This window comes from Oncorhynchus masou, chromosome 19 (assembly GCF_036934945.1).
Source record: "Oncorhynchus masou masou isolate Uvic2021 chromosome 19, UVic_Omas_1.1, whole genome shotgun sequence".
Classification (NCBI taxonomy): Eukaryota; Metazoa; Chordata; class Actinopteri; order Salmoniformes; family Salmonidae; genus Oncorhynchus; species Oncorhynchus masou.
In genome coordinates this window covers 6,918,639-6,945,331 of record NC_088230.1, presented here as the reverse complement: position 1 = coordinate 6,945,331, position 26,693 = coordinate 6,918,639, and the positions used below count along the sequence as shown (strand labels likewise).

General features: G+C 47.0%; 2 protein-coding genes across 2 annotated transcripts in view; one reads left to right on the top strand and one right to left on the bottom strand.

Annotated features, from left to right (window-relative positions):
- slc22a16 (solute carrier family 22 member 16) overlaps positions 1-21,465 on the top strand; it is a 72,219-nt gene extending 50,754 nt beyond the window's left edge. Inside the window, exons 6-8 of the mRNA XM_064924833.1 lie at positions 17,852-17,961; positions 18,165-18,264; positions 18,403-21,465. Of these exons, the coding sequence (XP_064780905.1) occupies positions 17,852-17,961; positions 18,165-18,264; positions 18,403-18,570 (378 nt within the window). The 3' untranslated portion in view covers positions 18,571-21,465. The remainder of the gene's footprint in view (positions 1-17,851; positions 17,962-18,164; positions 18,265-18,402) is intronic.
- Positions 21,466-25,017: 3,552 nt separating this feature from the next.
- Positions 25,018-26,693, bottom strand: part of LOC135505743 (uronyl 2-sulfotransferase-like) — a 148,166-nt gene continuing 146,490 nt past the window's right edge. The window contains exon 8 of the mRNA XM_064924832.1: positions 25,018-26,616. Within this exon, the coding sequence (XP_064780904.1) occupies positions 26,324-26,616 (293 nt within the window). The 3' untranslated portion in view covers positions 25,018-26,323. The remainder of the gene's footprint in view (positions 26,617-26,693) is intronic.

Here is a 26,693-nt window from a genome sequence, read left to right as displayed (position 1 = left end):
GGCAATCAATTCACATCTGGTGTCCAGGGCACAGCTGGAAGCTGAGGGGAGTCTATAACAGTTAGCAGTGGTGAGAGACTTATTTCTGGAGAGATGAATTCTTAAAATTAGAAACTCGAACCGTTTGGGCATAGACCTGGAAAGTTTGACAGAACTTTGCAAGCTATCTCTGCAGTAGATTGCAACTCCTTCCCCTTTGGCATTTCTATCTTGATGGAAAATGTTGTAGTTGCGTATGGAAATGTCAAGGATTCAGACACGGCAAGGACATCAAGGTTGGTGGAGTATGCTAGGGCAGTGAATAAAATAAACTTAGGGAGGAGGCTTCTAATGTTAACATGCATGAAACCAAGGCTTTTACGGTTTCAGAAGTAAAAAATGAGAGCGCATGGGGAATGGGAGAAGAGCTAGGCACTGCAGGTCCTGGATTAACCTCCACATCACCAGAGGAACAGAGGAGGAGTAGGATAAGGGTACAGCTAAATGCTAAAATAACTGGACGTCTAGTACATTCAGAACAGAGAGTAAAAGGAGCAGATTTCTGGTTACGGTGGAATAGATTCAAGACATAATATACAGACAAGGGTATGGTAGGAATACAGTGGGGGTAAACCTGTGCATAGAGTGACGATGAAAGAGATATTGTCTCTAGAAATATAATTTAAACCAGGTGATGTCACCGCATGTGTGGTAGGTGGAACTAAAGTGTTAACTAAATCAAAAATCAAATCAAATCAAATTTTATTTGTCACATACACATGGTTAGCAGAAGTTAATGTGAGTGTAGCGAAATGCTTGTGCTTCTAGTTCCGACAATGCAGTAAAAACCAACAAGTAATCTAACTAACAATTCCTAAACTACTGTCTTATACACAGTGTAAGGGGATAAGAATTTGTGCATATGGATATATGAATGAGTGATGGTACAGAGCAGCATAGGCAAGATACAGTAGATGGTATCGAGTACAGTATATACATATGAGATGACTATGTAAACAAAGTGGCATAGTTAAGTGGCTAGTGATACATGTATTACATAAGGATGCAGTCGATGATAATAAGTACAGTATATACGTATGCATATGACATGAATATGTAGGGTAAGTAACATTATATAAGGTAGCATTGTTTAAAGTGGCTAGTGATATATTTACATCATTTCCCATCAATTCCCATTATTAAAGTGGCTGGAGTTGAGTCAGTGTCAGTGTGTTGGCAGCAGCCACTCAATGTTAGTGGTGGCTGTTTAACAGTCTGATGGCCTTGAGATAGAAGCTGTTTTTCAGTCTCTCGGTCCCAGCTTTGATGCACCTGTACTGACCTCGCCTTCTGGATGATAGCGGGGTGAACAGGCAGTGGCTCGGGTGGTTGATGTCCTTGATGATCTTTATGGCCTTCCTGTAACATCGGGTGGTGTAGGTGTCCTGGAGGGCAGGTAGTTTGCCCCCGATGATGCGTTGTGCAGACCTCACTACCCTCTGGAGAGCCTTACGGTTGAGGGCGGAGCAGTTGCCGTACCAGGCGGTGATACAGCCCGCCAGGATGCTCTCGATTGTGCATCTGTAGAAGTTTGTGAGTGCTTTTGGTGACAAGCCGAATTTCTTCAGCCTCCTGAGGTTGAAGAGGCGCTGCTGCGCCTTCTTCACGATGCTGTCTGTGTGAGTGGACCAATTCAGTTTGTCTGTGATGTGTATGCCGAGGAACACCTGTTGAAACTCCCCATCCCGGATCCGGGATCGTGACTAAAGCCTCAGGCTCATTAGCATAACGCAACGTTAACGATTTCTGAAAATCGCAAATAAAATGAAAATAATGCGTCTGCTCTCAAGCTTAGCCTTTTCTTAACAACACTGTCATCTCAGATTTTCAAAAAATGCTTTTGAACCATAGAAATTGTTATGTACTTGAGTGAAGACCCAAAAGCGGTTTTAACAGAAAACAGAGTTCTTTAATGAAAAACAGGAATGGCATAAATCCTCTTCCAACGTAGTCAATGGAACAAAAGAACGTAGTATAATGCAGGATGCACCTGCCAGGCAGACTCCGACAGGATAGGACAAGGTGGAAGCAAACGGGACGACAGCTTGCTTCTGGCATCAAAAACACAAACAAGAATCAGACACTGAAAGTAGCAGGAACAGAGAGAGAAATAGAGACCTAATCAGAGGGGGAAGAGAGAACAGGTGGGAAAGAGTGGATGAGCTAGTTAGGGAGATGTAGAACAGCTGAAGAATGAGAGACAGAGAAGGTAACCTAAAAAGACCAGCAGAGAGAGACAGAGTGAAGAGAAAGGACAGGAACAGACATAACAAGACATGACAGTACCCCCACTCACCGAGCGCCTCCTGGCGCACTCGAGGAGGAAACCTGGCGGCAACGGAGGAAATCATCGATCAGCGAACGGTCCAGCACGTCCCGAGAGGGAACCCAACTCCTCTCCTCAGGACCGTACCCCTCCCAATCCACTAGGTACTGATGACCACGGCCCCGAGGGCGCATGTCCAAAATCTTACGAACCCTGTAGATGGGTGCGCCCTCGACAAGGATGGGGGGGGGACGAGCGGGGGCGCGAAGAACGGGCTTAACACAGGAGACATGGAAGACCGGGTGAACGCGACGAAGATAGCGCGGGAGAAGAAGTCGCACTGCGACAGGATTAATGACCTGAGAAATACGGAACGGACCAATGAACCGCGGGGCCAACTTGCGAGAAGCTGACTTAAGGGGAAGGTTCTGAGTGGAGAGCCATACTCTCTGACCGCAACAATATCTAGGACTCTTGGTCCTACGCTTTAGCGGCCCTCACAGTCTGCGCCCTATTACGGCAAAGTGCCGACCTCACCCCCTTCCAGGTGCGCTCGCAACGCTGGACAAAAGCCTGAGCGGAGGGGACGCAGGACTCGGCAAGCTGAGATGAGAACAGCGGAGGCTGGTACCCAAGGCTACTCTGAAAAGGAGATAGACCGGTAGCAGACGAGGGAAGCGAGTTGTGGGCGTACTCTGCCCAGGGAGCTGTTCTGACCAAGACGCAGGGTTACGAAAAGAAAGACTGCGTAAAATGCGACCAACAGTCTGATTGGCCCGTTCGGCTTGACCGTTAGACTGGGGATGAAAGCCGGACGAGAGACTGACGGAAGCCCCAATCAAACGGCAAAACTCCCTCCAAAATTGAGACGTGAACTGCGGGCCTCTGTCGGAAACGACGTCAGACGGAAGGCCATGAATTCGGAAAACATTCTCGATAATGATCTGAGCCGTCTCCTTAGCAGAAGGGAGCTTAGCGAGAGGAATGAAATGAGCCGCCTTAGAGAATCTATCGACAACCGTAAGAATAACTGTCTTCCCCGCTGATGAAGGCAGTCCGGTGATAAAATCTAAAGCGATGTGAGACCACGGTCGAGAGGGAATGGGAAGCGGTCTGAGACGGCCGGCAGGAGGAGAGTTCCCAGATTTAGTCTGCGCGCAGACCGAACAAGCGGCGACAAAACGACGCGCGTCACGTTCCCGAGTGGGCCACCAGAAACGCTGGCGAATGGAAGCGAGCGTACCCCGAACGCCGGGGTGGCCGGCTAACTTGGCAGAGTGGGCCCACTGAAGAACGGCCGGACGAGTAGGAACGGGAACGAACAGAAGGTTCCTAGGACAAGCTCGCGGCGACGGAGTGTGAGCGAGTGCTTGCTTTACCTGCCTCTCAATTCCCCAGACAGTCAACCCGACAACACGCCCGTCAGGGAGAATCCCCTCGGGGTCGGTGGAGACCTCAGAAGAACTGAAGAGACGAGATAAAGCATCAGGCTTGGTGTTTTTTGAGCCCGGACGATAAGAAATAACAAACTCGAAACGAGCGAAAAACAGAGCCCAACGAGCCTGACGCGCATTAAGTCGTTTGGCTGAACGGATGTACTCAAGGTTCCTATGGTCAGTCCAAACGACAAAAGGAACGGTCGCCCCCTCCAACCACTGTCGCCATTCGCCTAGGGCTAAGCGAATGGCGAGCAGTTCGCGATTACCAACATCATAGTTACGTTCTGACGGCGATAAGCGATGAGAGAAAAACGCGCAAGGATGGACCTTGCCGTCAGAGAGAGAGCGCTGAGAAAGAATGGCTCCCACGCCCACCTCTGACGCGTCAACCTCAACAACAAACTGACTAGAGATGTCAGGTGTAACAAGAATAGGTGCGGATGTAAAACGATTCTTAAGAAGATCAAAAGCTCCCTGGGCGGAAACGGACCACTTAAAGCACGTCTTAACAGAAGTAAGGGCTGTGAGGGGAGCTGCCACCTGACCGAAATTACGGATGAAACGACGATAGAAATTAGCGAAGCCCAGAAAGCGCTGCAGCTCGACGCGTGACTTAGGAACGGGCCAATCAATGACAGCCTGGACCTTAGCGGGATCCATCTTAATGCCCTCAGCGGAAATAACGGAACCGAGAAAGGGACAGAGGCGGCATGAAAAGTGCACTTCTCAGCCTTCACATAAAGACAGTTCTCCAAAAGGCGCTGGAGGACGCGTCGCACGTGCTGAACATGAATCGAGAGAGACGGTGAAAAAATCAGGATATCGTCCATGTAAACGAAAACAAAAATGTTCAGCATGTCTCTCAGGACGTCGTTAACTAGTGCCTGAAAGACAGCTGGAGCGTTAACGAGGCCGAAAGGAAGAACCCGGTATTCAAAGTGCCCTAACGGAGTGTTAAACGCCGTCTTCCACTCGTCCCCTCCCTGATGCGCACGAGATGGTAGGCGTTACGAAGGTCCAATTTGGTGAAAAACCTGGCTCCCTGCAGGATCTCGAAGGCTGAAGACATAAGAGGAAGCGGATAACGATTCTTAACTGTTATGTCATTCAGCCCTCGATAATCCACGCATGGGCGCAGGGACCCGTCCTTCTTCTGAACAAAAAAAAACCCCGCTCCGGCGGGAGAGGAGGAGGAGACTATGGTACCGGCGTCGAGCGAAACCGACAAATAATCCTCGAGAGCCTTACGTTCGGGAGCCGACAGAGAGTATAATCTACCCCGGGGGGGAGTAGTTCCCGGAAGGAGATCAATACTACAGTCATACGACCGGTGTGGAGGGAGAGAAGTGGCCTTGGAACGACTGAACACCGTGCGCAGATCGTGATACTCCTCCGGCACCCCTGTCAAATCGCAGGCTCCTCCTGTGAAGAAGAGACAGAGGAAACAGGAGGGATAGCAGACATTAAACAGGTCACATGACAAGAAACATTCCAGGATAGGATAGTATTACTAGACCAATTAATAGAAGGGTTATGGCGCACTAGCCAGGGATGACCCAAAACAACAGGTGTAAAAGGTGAACGAAAAATTAGAAAAGAAATGGTTTCGCTATGATTACCAGAGACAGTGAGGGTTAAAGGCAGCGTCTCACGCTGAATCTTGGGGAGAGAACTACCATCTAAAGCGAACAAGGCCGTGGGCTCCCCTAACTGTCTGAGAGGAATGTCATGTTCCCGAGCCCAGGTCTCGTCCATAAAACAGCCCTCCGCCCCAGAGTCTATCAAGGCACTGCAGGAAGCAGATGAACCGGGCCAGCGGAGATGAACCGGAAAGGTAGTGCGTGATCCAGAAGGAGAGGCCTGAGTAGTTGCGCTCACCAGTAGCCCTCCTCTTACTGATGAGCTCTGGCTTTTACTGGACATGAGGTGACAAAATGACCAGCGGAGCCGCAGTAGAGACAGAGGCGATTGGTGATTCTCCGTTCCTTCTCCTTGGCCGAGATGCGGATACCCCCAGCTGCATAGGCTCAGCATCCGAGCCGGCGGAGGAGGGTGGCAGTGATGCGGCAGGTGGCAGTGATGTGGAGAGGGGAGCAACGGAGAACGCGAGCTCCTTTCCACGTGCTCGGCGACGAAGATCAAACCGTCGCTCTATGCGAATAGCGAGAGCTATTAAGGAGTCCAGACTGGAAGGAACCTCCCGGGAGAGGATCTCATCCTTAACCTCGACGAGGAGACCCTCCAGAAAACGAGCGAGCAAAGCCGGCTCGTTCCAGTCACTAGAGGCAGCGAGAGTGCGAAACTCAATAGAATAATCCGTTATGGATCGATTCCCCTGACATAGGGAAGACAGGGCCCTGGAAGCCTCCTCCCCAAAAACAGAACGGTCAAAAACCCGTATCATCTCCTCCTTAAAGTCCTGATACTGGTTAATACACTCAGCCCTCGCCTCCCAGATTGCCGTGCCCCACTCACGCGCCCGTCCGGTAAGGAGAGAAATGACGTAGGCGATGCGGGCTGCGCTCCTGGAGTAAGTGTTGGGCTGGAGAGAGAACACCACATCACACTGAGTGAGGAATGAGCGGCACTCAGTGGGCTCCCCAGAGTAACACGGCGGGTTGTTGATCCTGGGCTCCGGAGACTCGGAAACCCTGGAAGTGGGCGGTGGATCGAGGTGGAGTTGGTGAACCTGTCTTGTGAGGTCGGAGACTTGGACGGCCAGGGTCTCAACGGCATGTCGAGCAGCAGACAATTCCTCCTCGTGTCTGCCTAGCATCGCTCCCTGGATCTCGACGGCGGAGTGAAAAGGGTCCGGAGCCGCTGGGTCCATTCTTGGTCTGATTCTTCTGTTATGTACTTGAGTGAAGACCCAAAAGCGGTTTTAACAGAAAACAGAGTTCTTTAATGAAAAACAGGAATGGCATAAATCCTCTTCCAACGTAGTCAATGGAACAAAAGAACGTAATATAATGCAGGATGCACCTGCCAGGCAGACTCCGACAGGATAGGACAAGGTGGAAGCAAACGGGACGACAGCTTGCTTCTGGCATCAAAAACACAAACAAGAATCAGACACTGAAAGTAGCAGGAACAGAGAGATAAATAGAGACCTAATCAGAGGGGGAAGAGAGAACAGGTGGGAAAGAGTGGATGAGCTAGTTAGGGGAGATGTAGAACAGCTGAAGAATGAGAGACAGAGAAGGTAACCTAAAAAGACCAGCAGAGAGAGACAGAGTGAAGAGAAAGGACAGGAACAGACATAACAAGACATGACAGAAATTGACTAATTTGTGTAAGAGTATGCTAAGCTAGCTTAGCATTTTGAGTAGCATTTAGCACGCAACATTTTCACAAAAACCAGATAACCAAATAAATAAAATCATTTACCTTTGAAGAGCTTCGGATGTTTTCAATGAGGAGACTCTCAGTTACATACCAAATGCGCAGTTTTTCCTGAAAGCGTCTGTGTGTAGGAGAAATCGTTCCGTTTTGTACATCGCATTTGGCTACCGAAACTAACCGAAAATTCAGTCACCTACAACGTCAAACTTTTTCCGAATTAACTCCATAATATCGACCGAAACATGGCAAACGTTGTTTGGAATCAATCCTCAAGGTGTTTTTTCACATATCTCTTCATTGATATATCATTCGTGGAAGCTTGCATTCTTCTCTAAATTCCATGGAAAAATACTTGCAGCTCACTTTTGCGCACCAATTTCGGCGCAGGACACCGGGCGGACACGTGGTAAATGTGGTCTCTTATTGTCAATCTTCCAATGATATGCCTACAAATACGTCACAATGCTGCAGACACCTTGGGGAAACGACAGAAAGGGCAGACTTACTCCTCTCGCATTCACAGCCATATAAGGAGACAATGGAAAACAGAGCCTCAAAAATCCTGCTCATTTCCTGGATGCCGTCTCATCTTGGTTTTGCCTGAAGCTCACGTTCTAGGGCACGCACAGAAAATATCTTGGTAGTGTTATGAGCTTGAGTGAAGACCCAAAAGCGGTTTTAACAGAAAACAGAGTTCTTTAATGAAAATACAGGAATGGCATAAATCCTCTTCCAACGTTGTCAGCGGAACAAAAAGAACGTTAGTATAGTGCAGGATGCTCCTGCCAGGCAGACTCCGACAGGACAGGACAAGGTGGAAGCAAACGAGACGACAGCTTGCTTCTGGCATCAAAAAACACAAACAAGAATCAGACACTGAAAGTAGCAGGAACAGAGAGAGAAATAGAGACCTAATCAGAGGGGGAAGAGAGAACAGGTGGGGAAGAGTGAAAGAGCTAGTTAGGGCAGATGTAGAACAGCTGAGGAATGAGAGACAGAGAAGGTAACCTAAAAAGACCAGCAGAGAGAGAGAATGAAGAGAAAGGACAGGAACAGACATAACAAGACATGACAGTACCCCCCACTCACCGAGCGCCTCCTGGCGCACTCGAGGAGGAAACCTGGCGGCAACGGAGGAAATCATCGATCAGCGAACGGTCCAGCACGTCCCGAGAGGGAACCCAACTCCTCTCCTCAGGACCGTACCCCTCCCAATCCACTAGGTACTGATGACCACGGCCCCGAGGGCGCATGTCCAAAATCTTACGAACCCTGTAGATGGGTGCGCCCTCGACAAGGATGGGGGGGGGGAGGGACGAGCGGGGGCGCGAAGAACGGGCTTAACACAGGAGACATGGAAGACCGGGTGAACGCGACGAAGATAGCGCGGGAGAAGAAGTCGCACTGCGACAGGATTAATGACCTGGGAAATACGGAACGGACCAATGAACCGCGGGGCCAACTTGCGAGAAGCTGTCTTAAGGGGAAGGTTCTGAGTGGAGAGCCATACTCTCTGACCGCAACAATATCTAGGACTCTTGGTCCTACGCTTATTAGCGGCCCTCACAGTCTGCGCCCTATTACGGCAAAGTGCCGACCTGACCCCCTTCCAGGTGCGCTCGCAACGCTGGACAAAAGCCTGAGCGGAGGGGACGCAGGACTCGGCGAGCTGAGATGAGAACAGCGGAGGCTGGTACCCGAGGCTACACTGAAAAGGGGATAGACCGGTAGCAGACGAGGGAAGCGAGTTGTGGGCGTACTCTGCCCAGGGAGCTGTTCTGACCAAGACGCAGGGTTACGAAAGAAAGACTGCGTAAAATGCGACCAACAGTCTGATTGGCCCGTTCGGCTTGACCGTTAGACTGGGGATGAAAGCCGGACGAGAGACTGACGGAAGCCCCAATCAAACGGCAAAACTCCCTCCAAAATTGAGACGTGAACTGCGGACCTCTGTCGGAAACGACGTCAGACGGAAGGCCATGAATTCGGAAAACATTCTCGATAATGATCTGAGCCGTCTCCTTAGCAGAAGGGAGCTTATCGAGAGGAATGAAATGAGCCGCCTTAGAGAATCTATCGACAACCGTAAGAATAACTGTCTTCCCCGCTGATGAAGGCAGTCCGGTGATAAAATCTAAAGCGATGTGAGACCACGGTCGAGAGGGAATGGGAAGCGGTCTGAGACGGCCGGCAGGAGGAGAGTTCCCAGATTTAGTCTGCGCGCAGACCGAACAAGCGGCGACAAATCGACGCGCGTCACGTTCCCGAGTGGGCCACCAGAAACGCTGGCGAATGGAAGCGAGCGTACCCCGAACGCCGGGGTGGCCGGCTAACTTGGCAGAGTGGGCCCACTGAAGAACGGCCGGACGAGTAGGAACGGGAACGAACAGAAGGTTCCTAGGACAAGCTCGCGGCGACGGAGTGTGAGCGAGTGCTTGCTTTACCTGCCTCTCAATTCCCCAGACAGTCAACCCGACAACACGCCCCTCAGGGAGAATCCCATCGGGGTCGGTGGAGACCTCAGAAGAACTGAAGAGACGAGATAAAGCATCAGGTTTGGTGTTTTTGAGCCCGGACGATAAGAAATAACAAACTCGAAACGAGCGAAAAACAGAGCCCAACGAGCCTGACGCGCATTAAGTCGTTTGGCTGAACGGATGTACTCAAGGTTCCTATGGTCAGTCCAAACGACAAAGGAACAGTCGCCCCCTCCAACCACTGTCGCCATTCGCCTAGGGCTAAGCGGATGGCGAGCAGTTCGCGATTACCAACATCATAGTTACGTTCTGACGGCGATAAGCGATGAGAGAAAAACGCGCAAGGATGGACCTTGCCGTCAGAGAGAGAGCGCTGAGAAAGAATGGCTCCCACGCCCACCTCTGACGCGTCAACCTCAACAACAAACTGTCTAGAGATGTCAGGTGTAACAAGAATAGGTGCGGATGTAAAACGATTCTTAAGAAGATCAAAAGCTCCCTGGGCGGAAACGGACCACTTAAAGCACGTCTTAACAGAAGTAAGGGCTGTGAGAGGAGCTGCCACCTGACCGAAATTACGGATGAAACGACGGTAGAAATTAGCGAAGCCCAGAAAGCGCTGCAGCTCGACGCGTGACTTAGGAACGGGCCAATCAATGACAGCCTGGACCTTAGCGGGATCCATCTTAATGCCCTCAGCGGAAATAACGGAACCGAGAAAAGGGACAGAGGCGGCATGAAAAGTGCACTTCTCAGCCTTCACATAAAGACAGTTCTCCAAAAGGCGCTGGAGGACGCGTCGCACGTGCTGAACATGAATCGAGAGAGACGGTGAAAAAATCAGGATATCGTCCATGTAAACGAAAACAAAAATGTTCAGCATGTCTCTCAGGACGTCGTTAACTAGTGCCTGAAAGACAGCTGGAGCGTTAACGAGGCCGAAAGGAAGAACCCGGTATTCAAAGTGCCCTAACGGAGTGTTAAACGCCGTCTTCCACTCGTCCCCCTCCCTGATGCGCACGAGATGGTAGGCGTTACGAAGGTCAATTTGGTGAAAAACCTGGCTCCCTGCAGGATCTCGAAGGCTGAAGACATAAGAGGAAGCGGATAACGATTCTTAACTGTTATGTCATTCAGCCCTCGATAATCCACGCATGGGCGCAGGGACCCGTCCTTCTTCTGAACAAAAAAAAACCCCGCTCCGGCGGGGGAGGAGGAGGAGACTATGGTACCGGCGTCGGCGAAACCGACAAATAATCCTCGAGAGCCTTACGTTCGGGAGCCGACAGAGAGTATAATCTACCCCGGGGGGGAGTAGTTCCCGGAAGGAGATCAATACTACAGTCATACGACCGGTGTGGAGGGAGAGAAGTGGCCTTGGAACGACTGAACACCGTGCGCAGATCGTGATACTCCTCCGGCACCCCTGTCAAATCGCCAGGCTCCTCCTGTGAAGAAGAGACAGAGGAAACAGGAGGGATAGCAGACATTAAACAGGTTACATGACAAGAAACATTCCAGGATAGGATAGTGTTACTAGACCAATTAATAGAAGGGTTATGGCGCACTAGCCAGGGATGACCCAAAACAACAGGTGTAAAAGGTGAACGAAAAATTAAAAAAGAAATGGTTTCGCTATGATTACCAGAGACAGTGAGGGTTAAAGGCAGCGTCTCACGCTGAATCTTGGGGAGAGAACTACCATCTAAAGCGAACAAGGCCCTGGGCTCCCTAACTGTCTGAGAGGAATGTCATGTTCCCGAGCCCAGGTCTCGTCCATAAAACAGCCCTCCGCCCCAGAGTCTATCAAGGCACTGCAGGAAGCAGATGAACTGGGCCAGCGGAGATGGACCGGAAAGGTAGTGCGTGATCCAGAAGGAGAGGCCTGAGTAGTTGCGCTCACCAGTAGCCCTCCTCTTACTGATGAGCTCTGGCTTTTACAGGACATGAGGTGACAAAATGACCAGCGGAGCCGCAGTAGAGACAGAGGCGATTGGTGATTCTCCGTTCCCTCTCCTTGGCCGAGATGCGAATACCCCCCAGCTGCATAGGCTCAGCATCCGAGCCGGCGGAGGAGGGTGGCAGTGATGCGGCAGGTGGCAGTGATGTGGAGAGGGGAGCAACGGAGAACGTGAGCTCCTTTCCACGAGCTCGGCGACGAAGATCAAACCGTCGCTCTATGCGAATAGCGAGAGCTATTAAGGAGTCCAGACTGGAAGGAACCTCCCGGGAGAGGATCTCATCCTTAACCTCGACGTGGAGACCCTCCAGAAAACGAGCGAGCAAAGCCGGCTCGTTCCAGTCACTAGAGGCAGCGAGAGTGCGAAACTCAATAGAATAATCCGTTATGGATCTATTCCCCTGACATAGGGAAGACAGGGCCCTGGAAGCCTCCTCGCCAAAAACAGAACGGTCAAAAACCCGTATCATCTCCTCCTTAAAGTCCTGATACTGGTTAATACACTCAGCCCTCGCCTCCCAGACTGCCGTGCCCCACTCACGCGCCCGTCCGGTAAGGAGAGAAATGACGTAGGCGATGCGGGCTGCGCTCCTGGAGTAAGTGTTGGGCTGGAGAGAGAACACCACATCACACTGAGTGAGGAATGAGCGGCACTCAGTGGGCTCCCCAGAGTAACACGGCGGGTTGTTGATCCTGGGCTCCGGAGACTCGGAAACCCTGGAAGTGGGCGGTGGATCGAGGTGGAGTTGGTGAACCCGTCTTGTGAGGTCGGAGACTTGGACGGCCAGGGTCTCAACGGCATGTTGAGCAGCAGACAATTCCTCCTCGTGTCTGCCTAGCATCGCTCCCTGGATCTCGACGGCGGAGTGAAAAGGGTCCGGAGCCGCTGGGTCCATTCTTGGTCTGATTCTTCTGTTATGAGCTTGAGTGAAGACCCAAAAGCGGTTTTAACAGAAAACAGAGTTCTTTAATGAAAATACAGGAATGGCATAAATCCTCTTCCAACGTTGTCAGCGGAACAAAAAGAACGTTAGTATAGTGCAGGATGCTCCTGCCAGGCAGACTCCGACAGGACAGGACAAGGTGGAAGCAAACGAGACGACAGCTTGCTTCTGGCATCAAAAAACACAAACAAGAATCAGACACTGAAAGTAGCAGGAACAGAGAGAGAAATAGAGACCTAATCAGAGGGGAAGAGAGAACAGGTGGGGAAGAGTGAAAGAGCTAGTTAGGGCAGATGTAGAACAGCTGAGGAATGAGAGACAGAGAAGGTAACCTAAAAAGACCAGCAGAGAGAGAGAATGAAGAGAAAGGACAGGAACAGACATAACAAGACATGACAGGTAGTTCTGGACACGTCAGAGTGTTTTCTTTCGAAAGCTATCAATTATATGCATAGTCGAGCATCTTTTTGTGACAAAATATCTTGTTTAAAACGGGAACGTTTTTCATCCAAAAATGAAATAGCGCCCCCAGAGCATCAAGAGGTTAAAACTTGCTACTCTCTCCACTACTGTTCCATCGATGTGGATAGGGGGGTGTTCCCTTTGCTGTTTCCTGAAGTCCACAATCATCTCCTTAGTTTTGTTGACGTTGAGTGTGAGGTTATTTTCCTGACACCACACTCCGAGGGCCCTCACCTCCTCCCTGTAGGCCGTCTCGTCGTTGTTGGTAATCAAGCCTACCACTGTTGTGTCGTCCGCAAACTTGATGATTGAGTTGGAGGCGTGCGTGGCCACGCAGTCGTGGGTGAACAGGGAGTACAGGAGAGGGCTCAGAACGCACCCTTGTGGGGCCCCAGTGTTGAGGATCAGCAGGGAGGAGATGTTGTTACCTACCCTCACCACCTGGGGGCGGCCCGTCAGGTAGTCCAGTACCCAGTTGCACAGGGCGGGGTCGAGACCCAGGGTCTCGAGCTTGATGACGAGCTTGGAGGGTACTATGGTGTTGAATGCCGAGCTGTAGTCGATGAACAGCATTCTCACAGGTATTCCTCTTGTCCAGATGGGTTAGGGCAGTGTGCAGTGTGGTTGAGATTGCAAATACTAATCAAGTGTATGTAAACTTCTGACCCACTGGGAATGTGATGAAAGAAATAAAAGCTGAAATAAATCATTCTCTCTATTATTATTCTAACATCTCACATTATTAAAATAAAGTGATGAGAAGATTGAGGACGTTGAGGATGTTGAGTCATGACCAACTATTCCAGTTAGGGTCTGATTCATAGTAGTGTCAGCTGTAAAATCTGTAGAGGTCTGTGTGGTGGTGCTCCCATTGGATGCTTGTGATGGAGTCAGTGGGTGAGAGTATTGGGAAGGCACAGTTGTAGGTGATGAAGGGGATGATTCCATTGGGACTCTAAGACAGGGAAATTTTACTTTGATTAAATGTCAGGAATTGTGAAAAACTGAGTTTAAATGTATTGGGCTAAGGTGTTTGTAAACTTCCGACTTCAACTGTATTTACAATGGCCACAACCCACAATTCTGTCACAGTAAATTGTGCCTTATGCCTACGGAACCTGGGAATGCCTGAGCTGAGCTGAGTATCATTGTAGTGAATTTCCAGTAATGTCAGCAGGTGTGGATTTGGGTATCACTGCTTCACCCGGCCTTACCCTAGCCTTAACAATATCCTTGGACTTAACCCTAGCCCTAACTTTAACCCTTACCTGACCCATTCTACCTTCTTGCTTATCACAAACCCCATTGTCCCTCTCAAAAAAAATCCCTTTCAGCGCCCCATGTCCCTGTACCTTACCGCTCAATTACATCCAAACTTTGAATTCTGAACTCTGAACTCTGCTCCCATAGCATATCCATTCAATTAGATTTTATGGTCCTTCACCATGACAAAAGAAAAACAATATAATCCAATCCATCATTTGGTCACAACAATACTTTTTAAAGGAATGTTATCATTTTTTGTAATGTTTCAAAATCCTTTTTTTTGTCTCCTTACATTGATTTGTGGTACAAATGTCAAATATTTTAATACCCCCATTTTTGAAATGGTCCAAAAAGTGTCTGGTTTGAGTGGTAAAGTGAAAGCCGCTGACTGTAGATGAAAGTCGAGAGAAGTCGGGGGAGATTTATCTGTGACAGTCGGACACTAATGTGGTTTTAAAACAGCAAGGCTCAGTGCAACATGGCAGTGTTGCCATTGTTTAGAAATGTTTTTTTTATCTTGTCAAAAATAAACATGTCTCCAACTAGCCTAGCCTAGCTGACGCGCAATCCAAGGACTTAGAGAGATTTGTGTTAGCTAGACTGGTCTTCAACCTCCATATCACACACTCACAAACTTAAAATATATGTGTGCACATTGTACACTCAATTGTTGAGAGGGAATGCCTCAAATATCACATTCATTTGTACATATCCACTGTATACATGAATTTCTGCAAAGTTGGTTCCTGTTTCAGTCACGTCTTTGGTCATGTTTGCGTGGGTCAAACAAAAACATCCTAATCATTGATTCACAATAGAGCCTCCCATAATACAGGTGATGGCTGCAGCATGAAGTCGGTGACCATCGACTTGACAAAAGTGATCCACTCGAACGCACCCATTTAATTGACCTTAACCAGACCCGGCCAACAAGGAGTCAGCTCCAAGTGATTTTATTTTCGGAAATCCCTTCTAAAGTATTCTCACGCATAATAGAGAGATATTATTGTATACCATCACAAATATCTGACTGAAACATAATTATTTCTAACCTTGCTTACTGTTTGGCCTCAGTCTACAAATGATTTGAAAAATATGTTCCCGTCCCCCTTGACCAACCGCTCAGGAAAAAAATTGGCCTGCAGCTGAATCTAGTTGATGATCCCTGCCCTATCGGCTACATGTGAGAAAGTCCAATATGTTTTTGTGTGCTTGTGTGGGATTCTGCTTTAACAGGTTTGCTCTAGCAGTAGCCACTTGTTTACCATCATCAGCAGGGCGGGATCTCCATATCTGTTGGTAATGGTCCATAGCAGCTGCAGGCCAGAGCTCCTGGCCAACAGAGAGAGAGAGGCCTGTTACAGTATAGTTTACTGTGGATCTGTTGCAGCATGGCAACAGCCTGAATTATAGTCCTGCAGGTGCACTGGGTCAGATTGGTTGAGCTGGAGTGGAGTACCACTGCAACTGTCACGTCCTGACCTTAGTTCCTTTTTTATGTCTCTGTTTTAGTTTGTTCAAGGCGTGAGTTGGGGTGGGCTTTCTAGGTTTTGTACTCTAGGTTTTGTATTTCTGTGTTTGGCCTGGTATGGTTCCCAATCAGAGGCAGCTGTCGATCGTTGTCTCTGATTGAGAACCATACTTAGGCAGCCTGTTTTCCCACTATGGGTTGTGGGTAGTTGTTTTCTGTGTCTGTGTTTTACCATACAGAACTGTTTCGGTTTTAATTTATTTCTCTTGTTCTTTTGTATTCTGTGTTCAGTTTAATAAATATATTATGGACACTTACCACGCTGCGCATTGGTCCGATATTTCATACTCCTCGTCAGAGGAAGAAGAAAACCGTTACAGAACTACCCACCAAAGGTCCAAGCAGCGTGGTAACAAGGTGCAGAGTGTTCTGGACTCTTGAATTTGGGAGGAGATATTGGACAGCAATATCTGGGCACAGGGTGGGGAATATCGCCGCCCCAAAGAAGAACTGGAAGCAGCGAAAGCTGAGCGGCGGCAATATGAGGCATGGCAGCGCAACAGGCACGAGAGGCAGCCCCCAGTTTTTTATGGGGGAGGGAGGGGTCAAACGGGGAGTGTGGCAGAGTCAGGTTGGAGACCTGAGCCAACTCCCCGTGCTTACCGTGGTGGGCGTCGTACTGGTCAGGCACCGTGTTATGTGGTCAAGCGCACGGGGTCTCCAGTACGCGTTCTTAGCCCAGTGCGCTACATCCCAGCCCCCCGCAAGTGCCATGCAAGAGTGGGCATCCAGCCAGGGCGTATTGTGCCGGCCCAGCGTGTTAGGAGGAGATACTGGAAGGAAAGGGACCCTGGGAACAGGCTGGGGAATATCGCCGCCCCAAGGAAGAACTGGAGGCAGCAAAAGCTGTGCGGCGGCGATATGAGGCAAGGCAGCGCAACAAGCACGAGAGGCAGCGGGGAGATTGGCGGAGTCAGGCGATAGACCTGAGCCAACTCCCCGGTAAGCGCAGCCAACTCCCCGGTAAGCAGAGGAAGCGCAGTACTGGTCAGGCACTGTGTTATGTGGTTAAGCGCACGGTGTCGCTAGTACACGCTCATAGCCCGGTGCGCTATAGGCCAGCCCCCCACAAGTCAGTCAGGAGCTGCCGGAGCCGCCCGTCAGTCAGGAGCTGCCGGAGCCGCTGCAAGGGTCCCCAGTCCGAAGTCTGCGGCGAGGGTCGCCGCTCCAAATTCGCCAAGACTATGGTGGAGTGGTGCCAGAGCCACCACCGCGGACAGATGCCCACCCAGACCCTCCCCTATGGGTTTAGGTTTTGCGGCCAGAGTCCGCACCTTTTGGGGGGGGGTTACTGCCACGTCCTGACCTTAGTTTCTTTTTATGGCTCTGCTTTAGTTTGGTCAGGGCGTCAGTTGGGGTGGGCATTCTATGTTGTGTATTCTAGGTTTTGTATTTCTGTGTTGGGCCTGGTGTCAATCGTTGTCTCTGATTGAGAACCATACTTAGGCAGCCATTCTTTCCCACTATGGGTTGTGGGTAGTTGTTTTCTGTGTCTGTGTTATACCATACTCAACTGTTTCGGTTTTCCTTTATTTCTCTTGTTCTTTTCTATTCTGTGTTCAGTTTAATAAATACATTATGGACACTTACAATGCTGCGCATTGGTCCGATATTTCATACTCCTCCTCAGAGGAAGAAGAAAATCATTACACACAACTTTGGCTGAGTAGGTCACATACCACAGAGCTCCAATTACATGAGCAGATAGCTCAGCCAGGGAAGGATACCAGAGACAGAGAGAAGTGAGGAGGAGAGACAGAAAGAGCGGAAGGGGTGGTGCTGTACTTCTCTCCTTCACTGGGCTTAAAGCAAAGCAAACCTCAAAGTCAAACCATTTTTTTCAATCACAGAGTTACTACTATATATATATCATTTTAAAGATCAGACATTGTAGCTTATTTCCTCATGTTGAAATGGTGTGTTCCAGCTCGAATAACTGATTGTTGACTGATACTGTGATATGATTGGCTGGGACCTGCGTAATCAGGCAACAGATGTTTGTTAGTGTTTAGAGTTCCACTGTTGTTGATTGCTCTCTCTCTCTTCTATTTATTTATCTTCAATGTATTTCTCTCTCTCCTATTTTTTTTCTACTCTGTCCCACCCCTCTCCCTCTGTGCTGCAGGACATTGAGGTGTTAGTCATCATCCTCAGTATGACAGGGAAGTTTGCCATTGCCATAGCCTTTGGTCTCATCTACCTCTACACCTGTGAGCTCTACCCAACTATCATCAGGTACAGTACAAACTGTCAGCTTTATGGTATGTATCCCACATGCTTCATGTATCCTAACAGATGCTATCAATTATAGAACTTTGTGTGTGTGTGTGTGTGTGTGTGTGTGTGTGTGTGTGTGTGTGTGTGTGTGTGTGTGTGTGTGTGTGTGTGTGTGTGTGTGTGTGTGTGTGTGTGTGTGTGTGTGTGTGTTCTCCCATCAGGTCCCTGGCGGTGGGCAGTGGCAGTATGATGTGTCGTGTGGGCAGCATCGTGGCTCCTTTCTGTGTCTACCTAGCTGACATCTGGCAATACCTACCACAGGTAAATGACAGACAGACAGACAGACAGACAGACAGACACTGTAGATAGAGCATGTATTGTGATTATGATGACACATTTTAGTTCTTCAACAAACACTTTCCTTTTCTCCTCTCTTTGCTTTCCTTTCCTCTCCCATAGCTGATTGTGGGGATCCTGGCGTTTATAATAGGTGTTCTGACCCTGTTGTTACCAGAGACCCTGGGTGAGCCCTTGACCAGCACCATGGAGGAGGCTGAGGCTCTAGGCAGGAAGAGTATCCCTGATCAGGGAAAGAAAGACCCTGAGGAGGGGGTGGAGATGAACTAGATCCAGAGCAACTAGTTGGACGGCAAGCCCTGAGGGATACACCTCACCACCAACCAGAGAGGAGGTGGCCAGGGATAGAGAGGGGGTAGGAAGTGGAGGAGAGAGAGAAGGAGAGAGACTACTGGAAGCGATGCAAAGAAACCAACAAAACAAACAACCGCAAAAACAAACAACATCGAATTTGGAACCTTCGTAGAACTTTTTGTAATAAAGTTTTTTTTTTTTTTACATTTGTTCTGCAAAGTGGCCAATTTCAGAGCTGGTATGCTCTGGTTGAGCCAACCAACCGCAGCCAACCTCTGAGTTCCTTGGCTGCAGCTGTTCAGACAGAGACAGAGGGAAGCGAAGTGAAGGCCCTTTATTCGCATCTCAGTCTCCTGATGAGAGCCACATGAAACTGAGCCTCATGTTCGACATTCACGTCACGTGTGCCTTCCAATCACAGCCACTAATGAATGTGTGCGAGAGATTGAGAGTGAGAAAGAAAGAGTGTGCAGGTTCTATGAAGGAAGTGTGCGTGTGTGCATGCCCGTGTGTGTGCGTGTGAAATTTGACGTTTCACTGACTGAGACTGTGATTTAGTTACCTCTATTCAGCCCGATGATCATCTAGTGCAGCTGATTTTGGCTATGTGTTACTAACAATGCTATTGTTACGTCATTTAAAGTGTACTTTGTTTATCTGAAGTCCACACACACACACACACACACACACACACACACACACACACACACACACACACACACACACACACACACACACACACACACACACACACACACACACACACACACACACACACACACACACACACACACACACACACAGAGAAAAGTGCATAGTGTATGTGTTTTCTATAAGTACTTTATACTGAATCTATCTCAGGGCATCCACCATAAGATCTCACTGTGATAATATACAGTGTATTTGGAAACTAGACTCCTTCTCCTTTTCCACATTTTGTGACGTTACAGCCTTATTCTGGGCGGCAGGGTAGCCTAGTGGTTAGAGTGTTGGACTAGTGAAGGTTACAAGTTCAAATCCCCAAGCTGACAAGGTACAAATCTGTCGTTCTGCCCCCGAACAGGCAGTTAACCCACTGTTCCTAGGCCGTCATTGAAAATAAGAATTTGTTCTTAACTGACTTGCCTAGTTAAATAAAGGTAAAATAAATAAAATTCTAAAATGGATTAAATAAAATAAAAATCCTTATCAATCTACACACAATGCTCCATAATAACAAAGCAAAACAGGTTTTCAGATTTTTTTTGCAAAAAAAGGAACTTTATTTACATAAGTATTCAGACCCTTCGTTATGAGACTCGAAATTGAGCTCAGGTGCCTCCTGTTTCCATTGATCATTCTTGAGATGTTTCTACAGCTTGATTGGAGTCCATCTGTGGTAAATTCAACGCAAGCCACTCCTCAGTAAAAGGCACATGACAGCCTGCTTGGAGTTTGCAAAAATACACATAAAGAACTATGAGAAACAGGATTCTCTGGTTTGATGAAACCAAAATGGAACTCTTTGCCCTGAATGCTAACCGTCACGTCTGGAGGAAACCTGGCACCATCCATACGGTGAAACATGATGGTGGCAGCATCATGCTGTGGGGCTGTTTTCAGCTGCAGGGACTGGGAGTCTAGTCAGGATTGAGTCAAAGATTAACAGAGCAAATTACAGAGACATCCTTGATGAAACATCCCTGCTCCAGAGCGCTCACTACCTCAGACTGGGGTGAAAGTTCACCTTCCAACAGGACAACCTGATTGAACATCTCTGGAGAGACCTGAAAGTAGCTGACGCTTACCATCCAACCTGACAGAGCTTGAGAGTATATGCAGAGAAGAATGGGAGAAACTCCCCAAATATAGGTGTGCCAAGCTTGTAGCTTAATTCCCAAAAAGACTTGATGCTGTAATTGCTGCCAACAGTGCTTCAACAAAGTACTGTGTAGAGAGTCTGAATACTTATGTAAATGTTAAATTGCAGTTTTTATTCGTAATACATTTGCAAACATTTCTAAAAAACTGCTTTTGCTTTGTCATTATGGGGTATTGTGTGTAGATAAGGGAAAATAACAATTTAATCCATTTTTAGAATAAGGCTGTAATGTAACAAAATGTGTAAATAGTCAAGGGGTCTGAGTACTTCCCAAATGCACTGTAGCTGTAGTTTTTTCTCTCTAGATCTCTGTGATGTTTAAAAAAAATCCATGTAATTTACGATGCCTTTGATAATACCCTTCACTTACTCCGTGTATGCAAACTAGCTCTCACAGTCTCACATCAGAATTAGACTTTCATCCATGTTCCTCAAATGTCAAATTTTGAAGTTGTTCCAAACTTTACATTTCTAAGTGCTAAAGGTTAGGTTTAGTCATTAACTCCACATTTTTAAGGTTAGGGTTAAGTTTAAGCATTAACTCAGAAATCTTAAGGTTAGGTATTAACTCCTAATGGTTAAGGTAAGCGTTAAGGTTTGGGATAGGCTTAAAACAAAAATCTCAACAATGACTTTCTATTGCTAGATTCAAACACGCAACCTTATGCACCAGAGGCAGATGTGTACTCCCAGCCACCATCTCCATCTGAAACCAACTTGAAGGTAACAGCCCTCACTGTTGCCCCTAGTGGACGGTTCCCATGTCATCGCCCGATGTCCCGACGTGTGCACATGCGCGCTTGCGCCTGTGTTTGTTTTTGCGTGTTCTGATGCAATGGACTACCTTAAAGAAGTGAGTGTGTATGGGTGTGCATGAATATAAATGAAGTAAGCCACATTCTAGTCTCCCATCCAGAAATGGATCAAGTAGACTTCTTTCTCTGTGTTGGGAGCATAGTTGCTGGATGAAAAGATAGAAGAAAGACTGCTGTATTTAAAAAAAGAAAGAATAGGTTTTGTTCATGTTTCGAAAGTTCTGATTACTCTTTAAACCATGATGTTTCTGACCAAAGATGTGACGATGAACCCTTTGATCTGCTTTGAAATCATTCTTAAACATAATCAGGCAATATACTATGTAAACGAACACACACAGCTCTTATATTTGGTTTCCTGACATTGGAAATCTATAAAACATCCTTATCAAAAAAAGCAACTGATGCATTTGTCATCTGTTTTTTTGTTTTTTTGTTTTAACAGTCTAACAATCATTGAATTGATTGTTAATGTGTATTTTTGCACTGATAGGTTTCATATTATTTAATTTTTTCATTTGAAAGGAAATTAAAAGGAGATGTCTAACAAATATTGTGGCCTTTCTCCTGGTTCATTCAGGTAGCTAGGGTTCTAGAGTTCTTCATGTCATTGGGGTAGCAGGTAGCCTAGTTGTTAGAGCGTTGGGCCAGTAACAGAAAGATTGTTGGGTCAATACCCTGAGTTGACAAGGTAAAAAATCTGTCATTCTGCCCCTGAACAAGGCAGTTAACCCACTGTTCCCTGGTAGGCTGTCATTGTAAATAAGAATTTGTTCTTAACTGACTTGCCTAGTTAAATCAAATGTGTTCATAAAGCCTTTATACTGTATTCTATGTAATCTCACAGCTCCAAAAGAGAAAGCTTCTCTTCCCCAGCACAAAAACATTTCTCAAACGTAGAAACTCACATTTGCAACTCATTTAAAAAAATCGACATCGAGCACCACTAGTGTGAGCCAGCTCATGCCTTTAATTTTGTATTATGTGTGTAGAGGAAAGAGTGTGTATACAGAGTTACTGTGTGTGTGGAGTGAGCCCAGGGCCAGTCCATCGACACACACAGCTTTCCATTCGCTGCTGGAGAGGGGAGGAGCAGAGGGTCTTCACTGCCAGCTCCATCTTCTACACCACAGCCACAAACACACTACCTCAAACACAGTAGTCAGTGTGTTCATCTGGATTGCTCAAGTATTAGCATCCGGAGTATCTGTGGTGTATGTGTCTCTACCAGACACACTGACTGATACAGACTTCACTTGTACACACACATGTTATGCTATCAGTGGTAGGCTTTGTAGTGGTGATCTATACAGAGCCTGGTCACCATTAGACCCTATGCAGTGAGGCTTGTGACAGAGCAAAGGGTAATGAAAAGAGGGTGGGAGAGAAAGAGAAGGAAACCAGCGCTTGCAGACCAAGGACTCTGAGAAAGATAAATGAGCTGGTGCATGGGCCCTGGTGGAAGAAAGTGAGAGGGAGAGGAGTGTGTGTGTGAGGAACAGCTCACACTCCTCTCCCTCTCGCTTTCTTCCACCAGCTCATTTCTCTATGGAACAGAAATAGCAGCAACATAAATACCTAAGTCAGGCTCATTTGATCTACGGCATACTGACCTTATGGGTATCCTACGAAGCAGGTTTAAGGAGTTAGCAAAGTCACTTTGGTCTACTCGGGATAACCGGTCATACGAAAGCTGACCTTTTAGCCTGGTAAATTTCTATGGCAAAGAATCCTTCAGAATGAACCTGCTCAGGGGCAGACTAACTCCACTTACCCTGAATTAAATGACTGAGCAACGAGTTGAGGACCAATGAAATCAGATTCCCTCCCTCTTGCAAAGATTGCATCATCATCCCCTTAATTTGAGGAAGATGACTGATTAAATATTTGGTTAATCAAACACTTTTTTGTTGTTATTAAAAAAAAACAGTAATGTTAAAATATATCACATTACACTTACAGAATGCATTTTAAACTTCAAGCAATGTAAAACTTTTATATGATCAATAGGAATGGGAAAACAGGTATTTGTGCATTGATAAGCACACCAAAGTGGCATTAACATGTAAAGACAGCACTTCTAAAATCCTATTTCACAACATAGCCCGTTGAATATGCAAGATAACTATTATTTTATTTTGATTTTGGCACAAAATCATAGATTGATGTTTCAGGATTGTCTCAATGAAGAGTTCGGCGTTCGACTAGCCATATGTGACATGCAAGCGCAGTTATACGCCTGCTGGAGTTAGTGGCAGGTGGACGAGCAATATCCACCATCATAGTACAGATGAAGCCGTATAGGAATGTGAAGCTAACTGAAGCTGACTAGCTTTAGAAAACCCTAAGTAGATCAAGCTCGCTTCGTAGGACACCCCTCTTAGACTAGCATACTGACACAAGCATGCACAGACACACCCACACACACCCATGAACAAACGCAGGCACGCACAAACCCATGGTGACATGTACACATATCCCAGTAACAGGAATAGTTTGGTCCCATTATGCAGTGTCTGGCAGGCAGTGTTGATGTGCAGAGAGCCTCACTAAGTCATTATTCCAAGAAAACTAGAACAAACTTGGATACCTGTCAATTACATTGGTATTTTAGGTAGTGGCACTGGCACTGATCCCAAAACAATCTCACGTCCTTGACCTCCATATTCCCGCCAAATGTGACCACTGTTCTGTGGAAATAAAGGGCCCATAAACAAGAAGGCGACACGCATTAAAACCCATATTCACTATATTTTTCATATGGACATTGTTTGTGAAGTTTTGATATAGTGGACTAGCTACTTCATATTAATTTTCCATATAGACAATGTCTTCAGAGTTCACCAGAGGTGACCTAGAGTTGAAGTCTTGGTTGACCTGTCAGTCAAGCTGAACTGGAGATGCCGCCATCTGCTGGTCAATATGGGAGCTACAATCAAATACATAGAAGCGAGCTGATTTCTCTGTGGGCCAACTCCCTAAATGGCTCAACAGCTGTTGACCCCAACAACCCCTCCACATTCCCTTCCATCTCCTGGTCTTCTTCTCAACACACCAATTCCTTCATCCCTTCAACCCCCCACAAACCCTCTATCCATGTCTCTAATTTTCCCCTGAAGTTGGGATCAGCATAGGCTAATCTTACTTCTGTGATTGTAATGCAAACGCCCCCTCATCACACCACGTCCAGCCAATCTCACCCACTGTCCATATTAGCGGTTCTCAGGGCACCCAAGAGATTCACAGGGACGTCTGATGGAGGACTAAGCTTCCGACTCCAAAATAGCAACAATGGCGGTTATCAGATAATGTCAATGGAAACTGGCAGTGTTCTGACGTAAACTTTTCTTTCCAGGTTTGATCACTGCTCAATGGTTGAGTCATCTTCTTCTGTGGTAACCAACCAGCTGTTGGGGTCTTGGTCGTCCTTCTTCAGGGTCTCTGGGGTGTTGAAGACTGGGCCTTTACTCTCAGGAAGGGGGCTGGTGGGCAGGGGGTCGGGAGACCGACTTGAGGTCGATTTTCTTCTTAAACAAGTGGAACTGGAACAGCACTTACACAGGAATAACCTAGTACTTCTGGTTCATCATGTTGTTAGCACATAACAGAGGCTGCGTTTCTTTCATGGATCCAGAGATAGGTGGGTAAATGTACATTAAATATATCCTCTCGAATTGGAAAACAATAGGCTAGCACTCCTTTGTATAATTAAAGAATGAGAGGGAAAGCACAGACAACAACTGCAATTGTTAGGTTTTTATTTTGAAAACTCTCTGAGGATATTGAAATTCATGGATTCCATTCATTGTAAAACAGTTTCGCCATTTCTTTAAGTTGATAATATTTTATTTTGGACCTTTGACTCCTCTTTAGATAGTATCAATAACTAGATAGTTGTAAGAATCCTAAAAGTACAAATTATTTCAACTTTGTAAGAAACCTTTTTTTTTCCTGAGAATCTTATCTGGAATGCAAATGAATACATCATAATAATAATAATAATAATAATAATAATAATAAATTAAACTGTCAAAAACAAAATCCACACGGAAGACAATGACAATGACTACATAGGCCTTACCACAATCTGTATATTAGATTGGCATGTTGTACGGCATACTGTAGGTACTAATGCCAGGTAATAGCTTGTTGTTGTGGCCATTTATTCTCTGGATGTTGAGTTACCTAAAATGACCAAAGTGTAACACCATGGCTGCACTATGAAATACTGTAGAACTGAGAGTCAGGAGAGAGTTTGGAAACTGAGAAAACAAAGTAGACATCTGAAGTTGAACAACATCAAAATAAGATTAAGTGCAGTGAGTTAAGACGTAACAAATGGTAATATCATTTGGTGAGTTCAGGTAAAGCTTTGGATTAAAATGTTTCATCCTTCAGCTCTATCTTTTTAATAAAATATTTTTCTTTGAGTGCTTGTTGTTGTTGTAGGATGTCAAACATTAATGCTCTGTCTTATGAAAACATCGGCAATTGAGGACAAACATACATTTTCACCAATGAACATAATATTTCCTCAATATTTCCCTAGTTATGTCCCAAAATATTCAACCCATCTTCATATATTGTCAGTTGGATAAATGTCTAATCCAATCATAGGCACACGTTTGGAATTCTCTGAATTCATAGTTGGGTGCACTTTTTGCCATTTGACCGTCTTATATCATTTCAACGTCTGTTAAGCAAAGTAAACTGATTCTGTTATCCATAGACACTGTCACATTTGAGCTAAACCAAGTCAAATCAAACCTTAAAACAACCAAAGTTAAATTTTTAAAGATTCCATTAATCTTCAATCCGTCAATCTTTAAATATGGCAGTTAGTCCATCCATCCGCCCACTCCCAAGGTCCTCAGCCGTAAGCAGAGAGTCCGAGCCAAACGGAGCCCATAAAAACACGGGCATCAGGATCCACACACCCCCAAACAATCGTCCTCCTGGGAATGCTGACAGACAGGGCGTATTCCCCGCCCCCTTCTCATGCCACCTCCAGCCAACCAGCTGCTGGTAAAGTCTTCAGTCGCCACAGGACCTGTCAGGGCTGGACGAACCAGCTGTTGGCGTCCTCGAGGTCGGTCTCCAACTCCTCATCTTCGTCAAGGGGCTCTGGGGTTCGGACGGCCAGCTCTCTTAGGAAGGAGGCCTGGTGGGCAGTGGGTCGGGAGACCGACTTGAGGCCAATCTTCTTCTTCATCAAGTGGAACTGCTCTCGGATGAAGTTGTAGAAGTCGTACTCGTAGCGCATACGGTGGTATAACACCTGAAGAGCTTCCAGAGTGGGTGTGTGTTTACGCACCGTGCCAGTCATGTTCCCCATCTTCATGTAGTCTGCAGGAAGGGGAGGAGACAAAGAAACACACCAGGAAGTTACTGATGTATGGTTAAAATGTGAAGAGGAGACATAT